The sequence below is a fragment of the Mytilus edulis genome, chromosome 5 (assembly GCF_963676685.1).
Source record: "Mytilus edulis chromosome 5, xbMytEdul2.2, whole genome shotgun sequence".
In the NCBI taxonomy this organism is placed as follows: Eukaryota; Metazoa; Mollusca; class Bivalvia; order Mytilida; family Mytilidae; genus Mytilus; species Mytilus edulis.
The window spans coordinates 54,299,882-54,323,196 of NC_092348.1; the positions used below are offsets into that span (position 1 = coordinate 54,299,882).

The following is a 23,315-nucleotide window of genomic DNA, read 5'->3' on the forward strand; positions in this document are numbered from 1 at the left end:
TTTTTTTGGTGGGTATTTTGAGGGTAATTGCATTTTCTTGATTGATTGATTGGTGTTTAACGCCACATTCAACACTATTGTGCTATTTCATGGCGGTCAGTTTTTGTTTGTTGAAGAAGCAGGAGCACCCAAAAAGATTGATATATGAATCACATCTTTTTACAAATATTGTTCACAGATGAATCTGATTTTGCATGGTAAAGTATGATTCACATGAAGCCCTTTTTAAAGAAATTTCAGGACTCTCTTATTATTTCAGTTAACAGTTAGATGAGGAGAGATGAATCTGAATACTATCAAAGGATATAGAATGCTATCATAAAGCTTGATACCAAAATTTAGGAAGCTCAGATTTGTAAATACTTTAAAAAATTCAAAAAGTTTCATGGAAATGATGAGCAGACAAGCAGTGGTAAAACAGTGTAATGCTCCTTCATTGGAGCAGGGTATAAAAAATTTCATACATATACACTGACCTGTTTCCCTCTTACTAAAATAGTAGTAATAGAAGGTGCTAAACTATCCACTAACTTCCCAAGTAATGAGGATAACAATCGTACAGCTCTCCATTCTTTATATACTCCTGCCTTATTAATAAGTTTGTCTATTTTTTCAGTTATTTTTTGTTCATTGATGTAGAAATTTGGACCTTCTCGTTGATATAGAACCTTGAGTATTATACTTCTAGATTGTATTCCTGGTGTAAATTTATACTTCTCCACTAGATCCCAAGTTGCCTTGAATAGCAGATCCTACACAGAAAAAATGCAGTAGTTAAATATTCACAGATACAATATCATTGATTAATCATATCATATTAACAGACCAATTTCACAAACTTTAAATCTGATAACAGCAATGGAAAAATAAAGTCAAGATCATGTTATGCATGAAGGACAACAAAATCTATATTCCAAATCTTGTTGACCATAAATGCAGTAACTGAGAAACAAACCTTATATACATAAAAGAATAATGTTTTCATGGCACACAGATGCCCCTGCTTGTAAATATACAGCAAATTTCACAATTTTTCCATTTATGGTGACTGATGCTTAATGATGGCTATAGCTCACATGGCCCATTGAGCCAAGTGAGATGAAATCAACTGTAAAATTAAATATTATACATTCTCAGTTTCAATATTTATATTACCTCTTCGCGGACTACTTCTCCATCATCTAAGATTTCTGGAAGTTTTGGAATTTCTGTCAAGCTTTTGAAGCTTTGAGTGACTGCTTTTTCCTCAAACCTTTGAAAGACGTCATTCCCTACAGTATCTAAGAAATCTAGATGTTCTGTACATGCTGAAGTTATCATTGACTGAAAAGAAAGACACAAATAATTACCACTTTGTGACATTTTTTAAAGGTTTAATCTATATTTCTGATTCTTTACCTTTAGTATAAGACTTTTTTACAACTACATTTTAATGAATTTGGAATTAAGGAATAATCTTGTTGATATTACTTGTTGAGTTCATTCATTACAAGTCTAGACTTGGGCAATTGTTCTTAAGATCTAAGCATATGACATAGACATTTGTCTCTCATACAATATATCAAAATAAAGAGATGTGAATAACCAACTAGATAACTTTCTGACAAAGACCAAACTAAGTCGATGTTAGCATCTATATGTCATTATACATACTTCAATGACATACTTTTTTCTTATGTTTAACTCAGAAATTAAGGGTTTACTGTTAAATCACTGCCCTAGGTTTGAGAAATGGATTGGGTACTCACAAACATGTTTACCCCAGGGCTTCCAAAAATATTTGAGCCAGCCGGACATTTATATCTGATCCCGATTTTGATCGCTTAAGATTTAGTCACAAAAGGCAATTCTGGTAATCAGATGGCCATTCCAATGATTGACATTAGATTAAAAAAAATTTTTTTTAAACTTTACTTTGATATGAATTTGATATTCGGATGTAAACTGTTAAATTGGCAGTGCATCATTCAAAGTCTGCACATCAGAGTGCTCATATCTGCCTTAGACTCTTTATTTGTGCAAAATGACATTGTCAAAAACTTTTCTAAAACCGGATGTTGTCTTGACAATGGTAAAACATGGACCATAAACGGATACGTAAAATCTGTGTACATTTACAAAGCACGACTGAGTGAAGAAGCTCTTTTCACGTTATTTCTTTAACAAAATACTTGAAATGAACGTTAAATACAGGTATCAATGATAATTTTGGCATTTTTGAAGAAATGTAGGATGCATAATTAAATTTCCCACCAGTTCACATGTGCACACGTGTTCTAGTTCATACAACATAGTTCTCACGATTTTTCATTTAAAACCTTTTTAAATTTTTCATCAAATCATGTTGATAAACTAATTTCTTATAATATTAATCTTTTGGACTTAATCATATTATTGCATCCTTTTTAATCAATTAGATACAAACCGTAAAAAATGTAAGAAAATAATTGTGAATAGACCGATCAATTTATACAATGTCCGGTACTGAAAATAGTTCACCTGTCACCTGAACAGGTAGATTTCAGCTATCCAACTACTAATTAGCCTTGATTAAAATTAGAAAGTATTGAAGTAGGGGTTGTTCTGATAGTAATTAATCATCATGTCACTTTTATGACTGGAAATGTGTGGATGTTAAAGGCTAAAGGTTGGGTCAAAAAGATCGTGAATTATCTTAAAATGACTGAAAAAGCTTTGAAAACTAAAAAGTATATGACCGTTTCATGCTTTGCCCAGCTGGACTTTTATCGGACATTATACAAATGTCTGGAATATATGACCGTTTATGAAGCCCTGGTTTAACCCTGTTACATTCTTTATGTGCCTGTCCCAAGTCTGGCACAGTAAAGTCAGGAACCTGTAGTTCAGTAGTTGCCGTTGGTTCATGTTTGCCATATGTTTTTTTGTAAACTGTTTTGTTATAAATTAAGCCATTAGCTTTCTCAATTGAAATGTTTCAAATTTTCATGTCTGGACCTTTTAAAGTCGACCATATGGCAAGGGTTTTTCTAATTGTTGAAGGCCTTACAGTTGTTTATAATTGCTTACATCCACATCATCTGAACTTTGTTGGAGAGTTGTCTCATTGGCAATCATACCACATCTCCTTATTTATATATTCAACAAAGTGTTATTTGGTATAATTGATAAGGATGAAAGGATATGTGGAATGATTTATGTATGTCAATGAGCCAACCAATCCAGTCAAAATCCTTAATTAGTCCTTACGTAGAAATAAGAAGATGGGTATGAGTGCCAATGAGACAGATTTCCATCCAAGTCACAATGTGTAAAAAGTAAACAATTATAGGTCTAAGTATGGCCTTTAATGGGTATATATTACACCACAGTAGATATATAATACAGTTGATCAGTTTTCACTATATTATCATTACCCACCTGGAGCTTCCCTACTCTGACCCTCACGCCATCAACATCACCTCTTTTAAACATGGATAATAAGTCTAAAAATTCTGGAAAGTTTGGACCTCTACAATTGAAAAGTGCAAATATCAATATGCAGCCCTACTTTACATTAAACTACTATAAAAAAAAGAAAAAAATTTTATGACAAAAGAATTGGTTCAGTTTAAAGTGTTTTGTTTTATAGCTGACCATGAGGTATTGGCTTTTCTCATTGTTGAAGGCGGCACTGTGACCTATAGTTGTTTTTTTTGTGTTATTTGGTCTCTTGACGAGAGTTGTCTCATTGGCAAACATACCACATCATCTTTTCATATGTTTTGTTTATAAAGGTTCCAAATATATTGATGTCTGTATAAAAAAAGTTCAGACTTAAAGATAGTCTAATTAAGATAGGTTACCTGTCTAGTCAGAATTCTATTAATACAGGTTTCACTGTAGAAGGTCACTTATTGAAAGATTTTTCTAAAAGCTCATCTTATTCATCAGGCCCAAGTATTAACCTTGTAAATGGATTCTGTGTGTATATCAAGTGTTTTGTTCTTGGAAGAATTTTGGTGGATGGCATGTCTCTGATAGTCTGTTTTGAATTTATTTACTATTTTACTAGACTTAAAGTAAAAGAGGCTAAACGTATTGAACTATATTCATACCTTATGTTATTCTCTCTAATTAACATACAAAATGTCGGCCTTCCTGCTAACTTCCAACAACTGGATAAAAAGGCTAAATCATTCTGCAAAATAAAAATGGTAATGAAGTTTTTAAAAACACTGTAATTCTGAATAAAACAAAAGTTATCCTTGACAGATCTTGATAAAATTTATTTTTAAACAAGCCTAGAAGCCTGAGTCATACACATGTTAAAGTTTGAAATAATAGACAAAAACACAAAAATTTACTAAATCATCATCATTTACTGCAATAACTCCTTACGGAGTCATCCATATACTAGGGAAAATACATCTGTTTGCAACAGCACATGCAGATAATATGTATAATAACATTACTATGATTATGTATAATATATGCAGATAAGGGTAATGACAATACCTTTGATTATTATAGTATATGCAGATAAGCGTAATGACATTTACATTGTACTATGATTATGTATGACACATGTACAACATCTTCTCTTACCATCTATTAAGATAGAAATTGTTGTAATCAAAGTAAATTTGTTATCTATGTTTTATCATCATGATAGGCAGATATCTTAGTTCAACAAATTATTCTGAGCAAGGAACAAAGCATCAAAGAATTCTTGCAACATGATTATTTTTTTTATGCATATTATGAGGTTGAAAGTATAAATGATAATTGAAAGGTTAACAAGAATTCAAAAAAGTAAGTATGCCTTTTCATATATCTAAAAATATACTGTAACTATCAATCATTTAAAAAATCAAACAAAATATAATTTAATTTTGGATGTAACACGTCTTCTGATTGGCTGACGTTATTTTGTTATCAACCCATAGACATAATTTAGTCATGTGACTGTGACATCATCAACGTTTTTTCGTGGTTTTCTATGGTTTAAAATGGAATTTAGAATTAAATTATAAGAAATGACTAATATTTTTTCTGTCTATTCGAAATAACATAAAAAATGTGGTGCACACTGTAAAATAACCCGCTATGTTATTTCTTCATAGACAGAAAAAATATTACAGTCATTCCTTAAATAACTTTTATTTAAATAATGACATGAATAAATGTGTGCTTACAGGTTTCATAATGTATGAAAATTGAATATCTCTTGATACCAACTTGAGTAATTATTTCAATATAATAATAAAAAAACTTTTATCATCAAACATTTTTTTCAGGTTCAGAATATTATAAAATTTTACAAAAGCAGAATCTTCAGAAGAAAAGTGTGAATGACTCAGAGTGTTTTATATATCATTAAAGAAATCACATATCTCCTTTGCCATGGAGGAAATGTGCATCATTTTGACTTCTAAAGTGATCAATGGCCTAATGAATAGTCAATGGGAATGTGGCAATATATGAAAGATATAGGTTACACAGGATAACATACCTTTAAATCATCTAACACTACTGACATGTCTTGTGCTAGGTAAAAATCACTGACTTCAAACAACAATGGATAACATAGAACTGTCTGGCCACATACTCTGTATATCTGTAAGATATGTAGATTATGTTGCAATATAAGTTGTCAGACTCAAAATGTTCATAAAAATTTCCAATTTTCAATTTAACATACCACATAAAGTTGACTCAGAAACAAGCTTTGAATACAGCAAAGTATTTTTTTTACTTTGATTTACAATTCCGTTTCCATTTGAACAAAACAATAAAATTAATTCACATCAATCTCCGATATTAAGAAATAATATCATAGTTTTCTAAAAAATATCTTTAACATTCTTATAGAGCTTATTTGATGTTTTATAAGAATTTTAGTCAAAATATTTTATTTTAGATTTAGTACACTTTTTTTATAAGTACTTATTCTTTGCATTTTTGGCACATCATGCTGTTAAGTTTCCAAAGCTCTAAAACAGTATTGGTACACGCAATTTTTCTTTTATTTTCCTAGCACTATTGATGTGTGAAATTTAGTTTATTTAGTGCATACACTTCACCATAAAAAGTTAACAACTTCATAATGAACATTAAGTCTCAAGTTGATGTGATTACAAACTACCTTTAATCAAAATTTAACCTACCTGAAATCAAAATTGACAAACAGACTAAAGGAAATAAACCTGAAAACATAACACCTCTCTCATATGATAGGCTGAGCATAAAATTAAATTGGACATTGAATCATATACATTAAACTATTACCTTGGAAGTACTAAGAACACCAAATGGTCTTTTTGGTCTTCCTGTCAACTTTAATTTCTTATTGATCCCTAAATATTCATAAGCTTTAGATAATTCTTTAGGAGACCAGATCTGTATAGGTTCTACTTGGTGTGGAGTCTGTGTCTGTATACCATAGGTTGCTAGTAACTGCTGTAGTCTAGCACTTTCTGCAATCAAAACAACCTGTGTTACTAGATCAGGGGGAGTAACCTGAAAAGTGAAAAGTGTTTAAAAAAGACTGAAAACTGACATTGTCAAAGGCCATTTGTTGTTGCTTCTTATTTTATAAAACTGATCCCTTTGCTGGACATTTTTATATATTTAGCAAAAGCTGTTTTTCTGTTATAAATCATATATTACATATTGTGTTAACAGCAGTGAATAATTTATTCCACTCTGCAAAAAGCACATGCTTTGTGTGGTTATAAGTGGGTCTCATTGGGGTCTAAGCGTGATGCAAGATTGCCGATTTTTCATAAGTGTGACAAGTGAATGTCAAATTATTGTGCCGTGAAAACGGGAATTGAAGCCTAGGGGGACACGGGAAATTACAACAAGAGTGCACACGCTGAAATGTCTCGCCTCCTTTACTAATTATTGATATTATGTTGATAGTCCTAAGTATAAAACTTTATTAAAAACTGTCACATAAACTTAGCATTAACCAAGATAACTAAACAAAGACCAATGAACCATGAAAATGAGGTCAAGGTCAGATGAACCATGCCAGGCAGACATGTACAGCTAACAATGCTTCCATACAACAAATATAGTTGACCTATTACTTATAGTTTAAGAAAAATAGACCAAAACACAAAAACTTAACACTGAGCAATGAACCGTGAAAATGAGGTCGAGGTCAAATAAAACCTGCGGGACTGACATATAGATCATAAAATATTTCCATACACCAAATATAGTTGACCTATGGCATATAGTATTAGATAAAAAGACCAAAACTCAAAAACTTAACTTTGACCACTCAACCATGAAAATGAGCTCAAGGTCAGATGACATCTGCCTGCTAGACATGTACATCTTACAATCATTCCATACAACAAATATAGTAGATCTATTGCATAAAGTATGAGAAAAACAGACCAAAACACAAAAACTTAACTATAACCACTGAACCATGAAAATGAGTTCAAGGTCAGATGACACCTGCCAGTTGGACATGTACACCTTACAGTCCTTCCATACACCCAATATACTAGACCTATTGCTTATAGTATCTGAGATATGGACTTGACCACCAAAACTTAACCTTGTTCACTGATCCATGAAATGAGGTCGAGGTCAAGTGAAAACTGTCTGACGGGCATGAGGACCTTGCAAGGTACGCATATACCAAATATAATTATCCTATTACTTATGATAAGAGAGAATTCAACATTACAAAAAATCTGAACTTTTTTTTCAAGTGGTCACTGAACCATGAAAATGAGGTCAAGGACATTTGACATGTGACTGACGGAAACTTCGTAACATGAGGCATCTATATACAAAGTATGAAGCATCCAGGTCTTCCACCCTCTAAAATATAAAGCTTTTAAAAAGTTAGCTAACGCTGCCGCCGTAGCCGGATCACTATCCCTATGTCGAGCTTTCTGCAACAAAAGTTGCAGGCTCGACAAAAAAATGAGGATTGCTTATGTATATAGTGTAAGCGGGATACAGGAATCTGACAAAACAGTAAGCGGGATCCGGGATCAGAATCCCCCAATGAGACCCCCTTATTACCAATGCTCATAATAAGATATCAGTATAAAGGTCAACTACAACAAATATCCAATTTGACTTACTTGAAATGTAGAGTATCTAGTATTTATCATTGACTTTGGTCTTTCAGATGCTGGTAAATGTCGTAAAATAGGATCAAGATCTCCAGGCTTCAATAAATCATGAACTAAAACAGACAGAATTTCCGATGAAAATCAACAATTCTATATTGTAATCTCACAGCCTCCCATTGTCAATTGAAAATTATTGCAATCAAACAAAAAGTGGAAGGTTTAGCAAAAGATTACTGCAACAAGCATTCACTCAGGGAAACTATTAAAAGTGACCTCTCCAGAGAGATGATCTTTTAAATAAGGTTTCAAATAATTCTGATTACGACATTGCCCATTGCCATGTTAAGGAATCTTTTTTGTATTTTCAATCGTTAGTTATCTTTCTTGGAGCAGGTGATAAAAAATGTACATGTGAAAGGTTTAACTTAAGTGGTGGATGGAAAGTGGTAAATTGGAAAAACTTTCAAAATATGTTAATACTCAGGGAGAAATAAATCAGTGAAATTGTTTTCAATGGAAAGTAAAAGGAGTCAAATACAAATAATTCACAAATTCTCTCATATTGCTTCAACTTGGTAGCAAACAGGTTCAGATTCTTATTTTGAATACAAAACTCAAACATATTTTTCATGATTATATTGGTAGTTGCATTTTAATGAAGTGAATGCTGACCGCATTAGACATATGACAGCTGAAAAAAGATAAATTGTATAGAGAAAACATTTGGGAGGATCTGAAAGTGACTGTTAGAGACAGACTGAATTTAAAGTTTAAAAATAAGTGTTTATCATCAACTTTTTGTGGATGGTAATATAAATTATATGTGTACCAAATAGTGTTCAGACAAAGGGTAATATCACTTTTTCCAGAAGTTTTTAAACTTTATACCAGTTTAGGAAGAACTACCGGTACATGTAGTTCATGAAATAGAAAGAATGAACATCATTACTTACTTAATAGCTGAGAGATGAAATATAAAGATTGACCCCACAAGAAAACACCATCAGTGTTTCCCTCAGCACTTGGTAGTTTGTGTAAATCCTGTTTGTGTCTGTAATTAAGTTCTTCCTTCGGCACATAGTACAACATTGGTACCAGTACACCTATTTTGAGAGAAAACATGTAATGAACATTTTTTTTTCTAAAGATATCTAGAATAAATTTAAACAAAATATACTTTAGGCATTGCAAAATATCTTCTTTTTTCAATACTGTTCATAATGATGCTGTAACAAATCCATATACAGACCAGCATTAGCTTAGTGTTGGCCTTATGTGCATCAAAGCACGAAGAGGATTAAGTGAGTAAGTTATAGCATTAGCATGAAAGAAAGCATGATTTTTGTATCAACAGATTAAAGATTAAAAGCAACCTTTCCACAACTGAAAACCTTCTACCACAATCATTAAGTTTAGATTGTAGATAAAAATTCTATCACTGCAGTGAGTGTGATACAATATTTTTTCCACTTGAGATTGAATTTTCAAATTTAAAATGGGAGGCTTGCCAAGCTTTTAAATATTCAAAATTTTACTGTCTAATGTGAAGAAATATATTGTTGCATTAGATTTGGTTGCAGAACCTGTTTCTCTAACAATTATTAGACAATATGCAGACAAACTTGATCATTCTTTTCCAATGATCTGCAAAATAATGTGTTTTTTCTATTAAACTTCAACAGACATGTTTGGCTTTTTTGTGCATCACAGAATCAAATTTTGAGAAAAGCAAGAACATTATCCTTTTTAAACCAACCAAATGTTTATCAAATAAAAGAAGAGTTCCAATGTTACCAATGTATAAACACTTGCCCATTGATACACTACAGACTGTATATTGTCTATTGTCATTTTGTTTTTATCATTAAGTTGGATTGCTGTGTTTTGAAGACGTATTACACATGTCCTTTTGATCATATAACATATTACAAGTCCCTTGTATTCTTAATTTATTGAACTAAAGCAAGATACTATTTTTTTTAATTCTAAAGAGACTGTATTTACCTTCGTTGTTTTTGATGAGCAATGGTTCAAGTTCTTTTTGATATTTTTCTGCAACCTTTTTGTCACCCTGAATAATACCTAAAAACAAATATTTTACATACATGTCAGTTCAAAAGTGTAACTTAGAAATAAGCTATTGCCTAGGTAATAAATGCCTGAAAATTTCACATATTGTCTGATCTTAAGGCAATGACACATTATCTTTATTATTTAGGAAATATATAACTGCATCTAATTTATTTTTCTTACTTCGCAAATTGATGCATTAGACACATTGAATCAACACTGATTCCCTCATCATAAATATATATATAACAATTTTCCCTAGTTCAAAGGTTTCATAACTATAGGGAATTTGTTTAAAAAATAACATTTTTACAGCAAAATTACTACCTCCTAACTTTTTTTTCATTGAGAATAGCATATCATAACTTAAATGCTAAAGTTTTGGTGCAAAAACTATTTTTTTTGTGACAATTTTTGTACAAATATCACAAGAAATAAAAGAGACCTTCCTTTTATAGGTACTAACACTGTGTATTGAAGCTTTGAAAATGGTTTGAGCAATCTTGACTTGCAAAAACAAGAATTGATAACAAACAGAAAAGAGTGAATACTATAAGGTAACCTAGTCAATTAAAAGCTTATCAGGTCATTGCAGTGTTCAGTTGTGAAGGCAGTTAAACTGATTATTCGTATGCCAAACACTTGTTTGCTAGGTGAATAAACATGAAAATAAAGGACTTAAACAAAACAAAATCTGAAACTAATGAAGTCACAATCATGGTGCATACCAGAAATTAAAAAAAAGGTAATCAGTATAGAAATCCCAAATAAAACAAATCATGGATTCATCACAGATCATTAACCTAGCAAGTCTACTTTTAATTAAGTTCTATAAAGTATACATTTTTTTCACTATAGAACATTAAGCTCAGTTGGATGAGGATGAGATTCCAATATCTTTGAGAAAATCAAGGAGTTTAATCAATTGGCACCAGTTTTATTTCAAAGTTGTGACCTGTTTATAATACATCTATTATTGATGAGGTTTATTTTCATTGACATTGTCGGAAGAGGTTTATTATCATGGTTCAAACTGTGAAAATCTTGCATACTTATAGTTACATTTTATACCTACTTGTAATTATAATATATATGTAGAACATTGGCCACTCACATTCAATACCATCAAATGTCTGAAATGTAAATACAAAAAAATAAAAGCAAGTTATCCAACAAATGAACAGTGATGTATAAGTGACAGCTGATGTTTTAAAAAAAATCTTATCTAATACTGTAGGTAATTGATTTCCATTTTTCTTATGTTAATATGAAACAGCTACCAGTTATTCACACACAATGGTTTAGGATTTTTTTAATATGTTAAAATTTACATGTCAGTATAATGAATTAAAAAACCAACTACAGTAGACACCGGCCAATCGGATACCCAAAATGTCAGCTAAAAATATCCGATTGTCCGATATATTCAATTAGCCGATGAACGTATATTCCTCCAAGTATTTTCAAAATTGACAGACACAACCCTAAGATACCTATAGCTATTACAGCTGCTTTATTAATGGAAATTTGTAACTAATCTCATTGTTTTTTCAGGTACAAGTTCGGATAATTCGGCTGATTGAGTAACGATAATAATGTATTTTGTTTATCTGTCAGTCTACTGATTATTAATTATTAATTATGTGTTGATTATCTGAATAAAATATGTACCATTTAAATAATGTGACTTGTTGTTTTTGCGTGATTTGTTTCATTTGTGTGTTAAAACAGGTAAAAGCTAAAAATAGCTATGAATTCTCGGAAGTAGGCCACAGGTAAATTCTATTAATAGCTACGAATTCCGGCATGCCGACTATAAACTTTTATTTGTTTTAACTGTAATTTTCTACAGTTTTTTATTTATGAACCCATTTCCATTTTCAAGTAATACAACTATGTTTATGATTATAAAATTGGGCATCAAGATGAGTAAAATTAATTTTGCTTTTCTATCTTATCTGTCGTGGTTCAAAATAAAAGGCTGAATATTATGTAAATTAGGAAAATGGCGTACGTGTGTACAAGTTACATAATTCTATTTCACCTGGGACATGCTATTGATACACGATTCCTTGTTTTTACACGGGACTTCTATATATATTTTAATAAATTGTTGAGAAAGAGGTACATTTCATTCATATTTAATAAACATTGATGAACATCACGCACAGTTTATCATTTCTGTCGTGTCATTGTTTGTGAAGTAAATGATAATGATCACATTTGGATAAACACATAACAAACGCATCTTGGGCAGAATATAATATCAAATTCATAAAATAAACAAGACAATAAGAAAAAATATGTTTTATTTGACTATGAAAGATCGTTTTTATTAATAAAATGAAACATTTCTGTACTGAAGTTTTCTTAAACTTCGTAATGGCGTAACTTCCGGCTTCATTTCCTGTCAAAAAAAATATGAAATTATTTCAAAATATTCGATTGTACATGGTTTTCACACATTTTCCACGAATATTCGTATCCAATTAGCCGATATATTCTAATAACCGATATTCGATTATCCGATGTATTTTGACTGAAATGTATAGGGAATGGTTCGGTGTTTTGAAATAATATTACAATAGCCGATATATTCGATTAACCGATATCCGATTAGGTGGAGTCTACTGTACTTAAAAAAAAAATTTATATTGGAAATCTAAAATAACATAAATATAAATTATGATTTCAGAATCAAATTAGACACTTACTTTTATTTCAGCTGGTCTATAAAATGTTCTATTTTTATCCTCTAGTACAGTTCTGTATCCATCTCTCAGAAATCGTTTGATTCCAAACTTGCCTTTTAATCTCCTCAAGACCTTATCTTCTGTTCTGTCTGTTATATGTTTCTCATGTATAGCAAAGGATGGCCAATAAATAGTAGGTAATAATGAGGCATCTATGTTCTGAAAGATAAATAATTGTATTCAAAGTTTATGTAACAACTCAGCAAAGATAAAAGCAAAATTCGTGACAATCCAACATGGCCTTCATTTAGTCACAGGAAACAACATATTTTAATTTAAAAAGATTTGGTCAATCATTTTTTAGTTCTTGTTTGGACAATAATCTTTATCTTGTCAAAGTCCATAGACTCCATGCATGTCAGGCAAATGTAAATCTAAAAACAAATCAGATAACAAATCTAATATCAGACTGTTTAATGTATGTATATTTCATACCTTAGAATTTGATTCTCTAGGTAAAATACTTTCAAAAATAGTTCTGTTTCTGTTGTGAGCATCAATATCAACATATATCACAGACCATGATGCTCCTTGGTCTCCAAACAAGTTTACACCATTAATGGCCTCTAATGCTGCTTTGGCTATTCCAATTGAACTGTGTAAAATTGAATGTTAAAGTTTAAACAAACAACCATATGTCTAATTGTCTATTTACAAGTGTCTTATCGGGGCCTTTTATAGCTGACTATGCAGTATAGGCTTTGCTCATTGTTGAAGGCCATATGGTGACCTATAGTTGTTAAATGTCTGTGTCATTTTGGTCTTTTGTGGATAGTTGTCTCATTGGCAATCATACCACATCTTCTTTTTTGTATTTAATACACAATAGAACCTAATATTGAAGAAAGACTGACAGGAATATGACCTCAAGAAAACAACCATAGCAAAAAAAAACTCTTTAAATACATGGTCAATACAATATGAAATACCAAATTTTTGATTAAAGAAAGCTCAATAATGAACAGCAACAACAACCAAACAATCTCACTGCAATTTAATAATACCAAACAAGTATCAAAATAGTTTGTGTTCCAAGGGGAGTAACTCTAGTATAAATCACAATTAACATTCCTCCATCTAGGTTCCTCTTGTTCAGCAGATTTGAAAAAATTGTGCAACATGGTTTGATTATAAAAACCAGATGCTCCGCAGGGCGTAGCTTTATACGACCGCAGAGGTTGAACCCTGAACGGTTGGGGCAAGTATGGACACAACATTCAAGCTGGATTCAGCTCTAAATTTGGATTGTGATTAAATAGTTGACACAGCATAGGTTTCTGACACAGAATGAATGTGTTCTAATGAACTTAAATTTTTTTGTTTTCTCTTAGAGCAATTCACTATGCTGTTGAATATTAATCCTCTCAAAAAAATGTTTGAAGAAATTTTCTTTTTTATTTATGAAATTTCAAATGAGAAAAATTGAACCCAATTTTTTTAATCACATCCCCCTTTCCCTTATTCCAAAACTAATCTCAATTAAAATTTCTAATGGAGTTTGCAACAATAACTACTCATTTAAATACATCATAAAATATTAAGATGTAAAAAAACTGCTGTTATCAATGAATGGTAAAGATTATTTTAATTTATCAGTTGGTAGTAAAAAGTGAATATACATTGTATATTGTATATAACAAAGATTTAAGTTGGACAAAGAAAGATAACTCCAATTAAAAAAAAATCTTGCTATTGCACAATATTTTGCAATTAGATATTTCTTGCTTACTATTCTGGACAAAGAAAGATAACTCTAATTAAAAAAAAATTTGCTATTTCACAATATTGTGCAATTAGATATTTCTTGCCATTGCGCAATACTGTGCAATTGAAAAGACTTGCTATTGCACAATACTTAATATAATAATTTTAGATCCTGATTTGGACCAACTTGAAAACTGGGCCCATAATAAAAAATCTAAGTACATTTTTGGATTCAGCATATCAAAGAACCCCAAGATTTCAATTTTTGTTAAAATCAGACTAAGTTTAATTTTGGACCCTTTGGACTTTAGTGTAGACCAATTTGAAAACAGGACCAAAAATGAAGAATCTACATACACAGTTAGATTTGGTATATCAAAGAACCCCATTTATTCAATTTTTGATGAAATCAAACAAAGCTTAATTTTGGACCCCGATTTGGACCAACTTGAAAACTGGGCCAATAATCAAGAATCTAAGTACATTTTTAGATTCAGCATATCAAAGAACCTAACTGATTTATTTTTTGTCAAAATCAAACTAAGTTTAATTTTGGACCCTTTGGACCTTAATGTAGACCAATTTGAAAACAGGACCAAAAGTTAAGAATCTACATACACAGTCATGACAGTTAGATTCGGCATATCAAAGAACCCCAATTATTCAATTTTGATGAAATCAAACAAAGTTTAATTTTGGACCCTTTGGGCCCCTTATTCTGTTGGGACCAAAACTCCCAAAATCAATACCAACCTTCCTTTTGTAGTCATTAACATTGTATTTAAATTTCATTGATTTCTATTTACTTAAACTAAAGTTATTGTGCGAAAACCAAGAATAATGCTTATTTGGGCCCTTTTTTGGCCCCTAATTCCTAAACTGTTGAAACCAAAACTCCCAAAATCAATCCCAACCGTTCTTTTGTGGTCATAAACCTTGTGTCAAAATTTCATAGATTTCTATTAACTTAAACTAAAGTTATAGTGCGAAAACCAAGAAAATGCTTATTTGGGCCCTTTTTGGCCCCTAATTCCTAAAATATTGGGACCAAAACTCCCAAAATCAATACCAACCTTCCTTTTGTGGTTATAAACCTTGTGTTAAAATTTCATAGATTTCCATTCACTTTTACTAAAGTTAGAGTGTGAAAACTAAAAGTATTCGGACGACGACGACGATGACGCAGACGACGCCAACGTGATAGCAATATACGACGAAAAATTTTTCAAATTTTGCGGTCGTATAATAAATCCCATTTAGCTGCTATTTAAGTTGAAAGGATTGCACAACAGTAACAACAATAACCAAGTATATTTCTGCAACAACACTAATATATTTTCCATACAGTCTATCATTGAACTACTAGTAAATACTAGAGTAACAGTACTTTCCCTTTTACCATAATATTTCAAGGCTAATGTAACAATATTCAAAACAATTTAAAGCATTTCCAAGAAACATTCATAATTAAAACATATCATTTGTTTCCTTTTGGAAAATAGTTTAGGAAATGGCCTAGCACAACTACTTATATTTGTCCATCACCTAATAATACAACAAACCTAGCATGAACTTCAGTCGATCCATTGTAATATTTACTACCTCTCTCCCACATTCCATAATCTGGTGTTCTGTAGGCTCTCTCAACATAAAATACTAAGTTCTGTATAAAATTGACTTCATCTGTTGTGTACACAATCTGTTAGAATACATGTGTATATGTAAATGTACAGTCAAACCTGCTTAAAAGATTAACTGTTTATATGAAAACATTTGTAATTAGATCAACCTCTTGGTGTTTTTCTTTTCTATGAATTCATTATCATTTGTTGGATAAATTGTTTCATGGTTTTTCGTTGAAAATGCATATTTTCTTCAATCCATGAAAATTGTAGTATACAAGTATTGACCTGAAACAGAAGATGGTGTCTAGGAAAATTACTATTTAGGGACAAATACTTATATAAATCTCTCACAACTTTTCCTGTGATGAATGTAATGTTTTACAAAAGAAGATTCCCTATGCTTTTGGCCAATGAGAAATAGAATTATATAGTCATGTGATAATTACATCTAACATTATTTTCAAGATTACCTTTAAACCAGATGCGATCATTTGCACTAAAAACAGCAAATACAGTCCAACCACATCAATCTGAAGAAAAAAAATAAACAGATAAAATAGCATTCAAACTGGTAAGGCCAACTAAAATTAATTAGTAGATTTTCATCCAAATTTTTGAAAATAATGGGGCGGGTGGGAGGATTTTATTTTTTAAATTTTATTTCATATGAAACCCTTTTGTGATTTGTTCTTCGTATATGCAAGTGTAATAATAAGCTTATATCATGTATACACAAGTATGAGGAAACTTACATAATATTTCAAATCCTTAAATAAATATATCTAATTGCGGCTTTAAAAACTTTTAAACAACAAAAAGTGTGAGAAATACTCTCTTCAGTTAGACTACCTACACAAAATGTATTTGGGTTTCTAAACAATGGTTTGTATTACCATACAATGAAGCAAATGCATTGTTATGCAACACAATTATTATGAGTACAGAATAAAATGAAAGCTCAGAGAGTGTTGAAAATAATAGGGTTGGTACTTTATATGCATTGACAAGATGAAAATATAATTATCATGTAAAACATGAACTTAATAATTAAAAAAAAGTTGTTGTGTAATGAGTCTTTTTGGCTGTATTGGGACATTTGCTGTTTGTCAACATAAAAAGACAGCCATGGGTAAAATCAAAGGGCTTGCATTATAAAATGCGTATGTTAGTCGACTTTTTAAATTCAATAAACGGTCATAAATCTGACAAGTTCGTGCTTGTGTTTCAACATCTATAATTCAGTCATGTTTTCTGTATCAATGGTTTCCACGAATCTTGTGCTTTGGGTATCATTTACAGTTTAAATTTCCTGAGACAAAGTCATTGCATAAATAAAAAAGTCCGCAGTTTTCTAATCACAGAAATTTTTGACATACCGCAATTTGCAGTCTTGGAAACCGCGTTTTTCTCGTAACACCAATATTTCATGTCGTTCTCGTTATCAATCTTTACTCTCGCAAGATGATGTTGTCATCATAGAGCAGCGGAAAGGTCGACTTAATCATTTTGGTTAGATTTACTCGAGGTACAAAACTGAAATTTGAAACAGGAACCATTGAATGAAACGAAATTTTAACGGTTACCGGTAACAGGAATGAACAAAATCCGGAAATCGTAAATTTAATAAAATAAAAAAATTCAGGGCGGGGCGATTTCAGAGGGGCGGGCGGGGATGAAAATCTATGAATTAATTTTAATTGGCCTAAGGTAATTTTCTTATAATTTAGTAGTACCATTACATATGAATTTATTACTCCAAAAATATCTGTTAAAGAATGTTAACTATATATGACCATTTTTATTCAGTGGCTAATTAGAAAACAAAAACATATTGGGCTGCTATCTTAAGTACTTAACATTGTTCATATGTATTGCAAAGGAATGCATTTAATTTAATTTGAGTTATCTACCTTTGTCCATTATTGATGTTGTTAAACCTTTTTTTTATGTAGAACAAATAAGTTCACAACATGCACAACTCATGTAATTTACATGAACTTTATTTCTCTTGACATGTAAATGAAGACATCATTTTAAACATGTGACAAAGTTGTCAAGCCACAACTGGAGATATGAAAATTTTCAGCTGAAGTTTGGGCCTCATAACAAGTTTTTTCTCGACATTTTTATTGATGAGGGGGAGGGACCTTTATCGGAACTCCGGAATAAGGTGTTTTTAAGCTCAGGATTTTGGGATTGATCCTTTCGGGATTCAGGAATTCTTTTTTCAAATTTCAGGATGTTGGAATTTAGATTTCTTTAAATTCAGGACCACAGGATTTCATGTTTTTAAGGTATAAAACCACTAATTCATAGCCCCATTGCTTTCTATGTTAAATTCTGCAATTTCAAGCATTAATGGTTTCTTTGTCTTAAGTTCAAATAAATTGGCAGTTATTTCAAGTTAAAACTGTACCTTATATTGACTTGTGCTAAAAAAATCAACATACCTTTAATTGCATATTAGAGCGAACTGGTTCCCGGAAGTTTGATAGTACAAAAACAGGAACGTCTGATCTGAACAACAGGCCAAATGAGCCCTTTTATCAAAATTGCATATACTTATTTATTATTCAAATAAAGTTATCCCCAAGCTTTCATTTGATACTAAAACTACCCAAATATTCCCTTTATTGACAGAGATACAACTATGCGTAGGAACTATTTTGTTTAAAATATGTACTACTTTCTAGTATGTTCTTTCCTTAAGTCGGGATTTGGGGATAAGAACCCTTCCTACCCCCCACCCCCTCACCCCTCATTGATGTATACAATGGGGTTTTTTTTTGTGTTTAAACTGCATATTTTCCTTTTTTGTTAATGATTCTATACCTTTAAACACATGCATAGCCATTTTTACTTGATGGAAATAGAAGATATTTTAAATATTTATTCATTATATACATAGTTCAAGATAAAGTGATCAGCCATCATATAAATATATATTTTATTCTAACCTGTAAATGAGGATAATCCTGATCTCCATACACTGGATCTCCTGTCACCATGTCAAATGATGAATGTAATGCAAAATCTGGACTTTGATTTAATTTAAATTTCTCTACCTACAAATAAAAGGAGATGTAAATTATTTATTAACATAAACAAAAAAAACTATAAGCATTCATACCTGCCAGTTAGTGCCAACCCCCTCCCCCCCCCCCCCTGTTTTGTGTAGGAACCTCCTGAGTAAATAAACAGGTCATATATAACACTTGAAAATTAACTATTTGTGGATTCTTATAAATTCTATATAACTTATGGACTATTTTAAATCTCTGTCTATTTCTGAAATTTATTCTTACATACTTTTGATTTTTTAACCCTGTATGCTAACATTGCCTATGTGAAATTTTAAAATTGTTTGTATGTACATTGAAAGACAAATATATGTGACGTATAAAATTTTCTGACGTCAGGCACGCAAATCAATGAATGTTTTGTAGATAGGTGTTTTTGTGTTCTGTTAAATTGTTCCTTTTAAAATTGTTACACCATGATGACAACTGTACCCATATTTTGACTATTTTATTTATTGTGTCTGTTTAGTTACTGCATCATTGTAAAACTGAATTTGATGAGACTGTCATCAAAGTGAGAGGGTTAGCACTATAAAACCAGGTTTAATCCACCATTTTCTACATTTGAAAATACCTGTACCAAGTCAGGAATATGACAGTTCTTGTCCATTCGTTTTTGATGCGTTTTGTTATTTGATTTTGCCATGTGATTATGGACTTTCCGAATTGATTTTCCTCTAAGTTCAGTATTTTTGTGATTTTACTTTTTCATTCTTGCAAAATCTTCCACTCAGCTGTCATGGCCTTTTTCTAGGTTGTGCGTAATTTTTTAAGTATGTTTTCTTATAATTGCTCCTAAAGGTAATTAACCCTTTTTCAAGTACCATTCAAATGATCATATGAATAAAAAGAAATAAGACAGCAACACCCAGAGGTCAAAAGGTAGTCCTCAAGGCATTAAATATATATAAATTTCTTTTTATAATGTACCTTTTCTTCATGTCTTTGCTGCACTGATACAAACATCTTTCATTTTTTTTTTAAATAAGAGTCTTTACAAAAATGTAGATTATGATATTGTGTTACCTTATCAGCTTGTCTGAACCAACAGAACAGTATACCTCTCATACATTTTACAGCTGTCTGAGCAAGTTCAACAGTTTTTCCTTGATCATCATCAATTTTCCTAAAATGGTAAAAAAAACTATTATTCAAATTTCAAAATTCTTTACATGAACATGTTGACTTTAATAGTTCATTTAGTTTCGCATGAAGAAAAAAGGCATGTAAACAAATTGTGAATCACATTTGCTTAAATTTAAAGAAAAGAAAAAAAAAACTTGTAAAAAAGTAACATCAAATTTAAAATCTACCAAAATAAAAAGTTTCAAGAAAACCTTTATATGATTGAGGAAAAAAAACATGTTTTTTTATTAATACATTTTATTTTACACTAAATAGAACTTTGCTTCATTTTTTGAATTCAATATTGAATTTTTAATTTCTGGGCTCTTATAAATTCTCTATAGTTTTAATCATATGAAAGTGTACACTTTTTTTTACCTGTATGCCTGTGATAGTGCCCAAGCTGCAGTAGCACAATAGATACTTTCTCTGACTCTTGCTATATTGGATGGCTTCTGGTCATTACCAATGCTGGGAAACATTCCTAAAGTACTGCTCTGGTAACAGAGTATCTGACGCTTTACTAAAAAGAAAATTAATATGAATCAGCCTGTAAGAGTACCAACATGTAATTCTCCTGCAATATTTAATATGATTGATTGGTGTTTGCTTTACGCCGCCTCCATATTTAATATGTGCATCCAATGTAATACAAGGACAGTCACAAGATATTATATATTTTTTGGTGGTAAGGAAAGTCAGACTTTCAAAAAAGTAATAATTAAAGCATTTTTTTTTAAATTGAAAGCAAAGCAACAAAATTATTTGGATAGAATAGAAACAATGTGTCCCAAAATCAGGTCTTTAATACTAATAGCAGATATCCACAATACAATGAGAGAAATGAAGATACATTGTAGAGACAAACAAATTTGAGAAAGGATATGAGGTTTCCATCCATGACACCAAATCAGTTAGTGCAGAGAGAAAAAACACCACAAGCAAAGGCAAAGGAATAGCATTTTTTATGCTATTTTTCATCTCAGTCACAGTAAGGCCTTTAACACAGAACAAAAATAACTATCACATCACTGAAAGTTAAAGACAATCCCTAGCAATGATTTGAGTGGAATTCCTTGCAATCTGAAGATCATTTCACAACCATGTACCAACTGTGATTTGAATAACAAAACAATTGAGTAGCATCATTAACGGGGCTAGGAAGAAATTTGAAAAAAGGAGACGGAGAAAATTTTTCATCCTATCGTCTACAGTCTACACTAAGTTATAGCACAGTTTATATGGAGACGAAGTCCCCAATTACGGTAGAAAAAAAATTGAAAAAAAAATTGAAAAAAATCAGGAAATTTTATTTCATTCTTCTAATGAACTCAAAATCGTTAACTTTTTTTTCAAACTGCGCAGAAATCTACTTCCATTTCCGGTCTTGTTGGCATGAGACTTTGAATAATATATACATGTATATTTAACAGTTTACCAAAATATAAGGAAGGAACTCAATACCAATTCATTTTTAATAATTGTTTGATATGAAAAAAAACGTTACCGGATGACAGCGTTTCTTTGTTTACATTGGTATCAAGTCCGTTCGCGCCCAATACACTTTCGCACCCTACACGTTCGCACCTCGCAAGTTTGCACCCAAGGTCTGTTTGCACCCAATTTTAGGACTATGACAACAAATATACTTATAGGAATACACAAAACCAATAAAAATTGGGCGCGAACATGTAGGCTGCGAAAGTGAAAGGGGGCGATTGTGATAGGGTGCGGACCTGAATGGGCGCGAACGGACCAGGATTCGTTTACATTGAATATGACGTCATAACTAAAATAACGTCACAACTAAATCCCTAACAACAGAACCAATATCGGAAACGTTACGGTATTTCCGTTTTTTTTTATCAACATGTTTGAATTAAAAAAAAAATAATACAGACTTCGTCCCCGCATTGACAATTATTGTATAAGTATTTCACATACATGTTGAATAATGGATGTTCAACTTTCTAAGAACTTCCTCTTGGACTTCTGCGTTAATGTTCACTGCAGCATGAGTTGGGATATAAGAGTAAATCCCAGACAATGATCGACTGTCCATTCTTGAAAGACGCCTAAAAGTCATGTTGTCTGACGAAGAACGTCTGCGCCCAGCTGCTGTTCCTCTTCTAATGTCCCCCATTGTAGACTTACATTGGACACTGAAGGTTTATTAAAAGAAAAATATTATGGGGATTCAATCATTTTTCACTTCTTAAATTTCGTTATCGTAAGCGGCTAACCGGAAGTAAAAGTTTTTAATGGAAGCAGGACAAATCGCCCCACTGGCAAAACGCCCCACACCAAATCGCCCCACTTTTTCACCAACTCGCCCCACTTTTAAAAAATCGCCCCAATCTGGTTTACCAACTCGCCCCACTTTTTGAAAAATCGCCTCACTTGTGAAAAGGGTTAAATCCAGTTAACTATTCCCCTGTCAACTCGCCCCACTTATTTAAAATCTACTTCAATATATAATTTTCAGTTCTACCAACTAGCCCCACTTAAATGAAAACTAATCTACACAGAATACAAAAAAAAAACCGAAATTTATTAAACCAATATCTTTTAAATCAAATGAGGTTTAAAATTCTTAAATATAATTGCAAATACATTTTCGTATCATTATTGGAGAATAACTTTATACTTGTACAATTTAAGGATTTCAATTAACATTAATTTGATTTTATAGCCCTTCACTAAGGTTTTCAAAAGTGTTGAAGTGGGACAGGGACATAGATATACAACGGGATTGCATCATTTTTCATAAGTGGGGCAAGTTGGCACTAATAAATTCATCGTGGTTTATCTATTTGTCATGAGTGGGGCGAGTTGGCAGACCTTATTTCAGCAAAATTTTAACCCTTGTCCAATTACCCTATTTGCAATGTG

At 31.5% G+C, this 23,315-nt stretch overlaps 1 protein-coding gene across 1 annotated transcript in view; it reads right to left on the bottom strand.

Moving 5' to 3' along the window:
• LOC139523913 (phosphorylase b kinase regulatory subunit beta-like) overlaps nt 1-22,673 on the bottom strand; it is a 39,004-nt gene extending 16,331 nt beyond the window's left edge. The window contains exons 1-18 of the mRNA XM_071318311.1: nt 22,368-22,673; nt 20,802-20,946; nt 20,325-20,424; nt 19,176-19,283; nt 16,689-16,748; nt 16,156-16,292; nt 13,325-13,484; nt 12,851-13,048; nt 11,212-11,269; nt 10,071-10,148; nt 9,020-9,169; nt 8,076-8,179; nt 6,250-6,480; nt 5,474-5,578; nt 4,077-4,159; nt 3,400-3,490; nt 1,156-1,323; nt 477-752 (exon numbers count right to left, since the gene is read on the bottom strand). Of these exons, the coding sequence (XP_071174412.1) occupies nt 477-752; nt 1,156-1,323; nt 3,400-3,490; nt 4,077-4,159; nt 5,474-5,578; nt 6,250-6,480; nt 8,076-8,179; nt 9,020-9,169; nt 10,071-10,148; nt 11,212-11,269; nt 12,851-13,048; nt 13,325-13,484; nt 16,156-16,292; nt 16,689-16,748; nt 19,176-19,283; nt 20,325-20,424; nt 20,802-20,946; nt 22,368-22,566 (2,451 nt within the window). The 5' untranslated portion in view covers nt 22,567-22,673. The remainder of the gene's footprint in view (nt 1-476; nt 753-1,155; nt 1,324-3,399; nt 3,491-4,076; nt 4,160-5,473; nt 5,579-6,249; nt 6,481-8,075; nt 8,180-9,019; nt 9,170-10,070; nt 10,149-11,211; nt 11,270-12,850; nt 13,049-13,324; nt 13,485-16,155; nt 16,293-16,688; nt 16,749-19,175; nt 19,284-20,324; nt 20,425-20,801; nt 20,947-22,367) is intronic.
• Nucleotides 22,674-23,315: the final 642 nt, after the last annotated feature.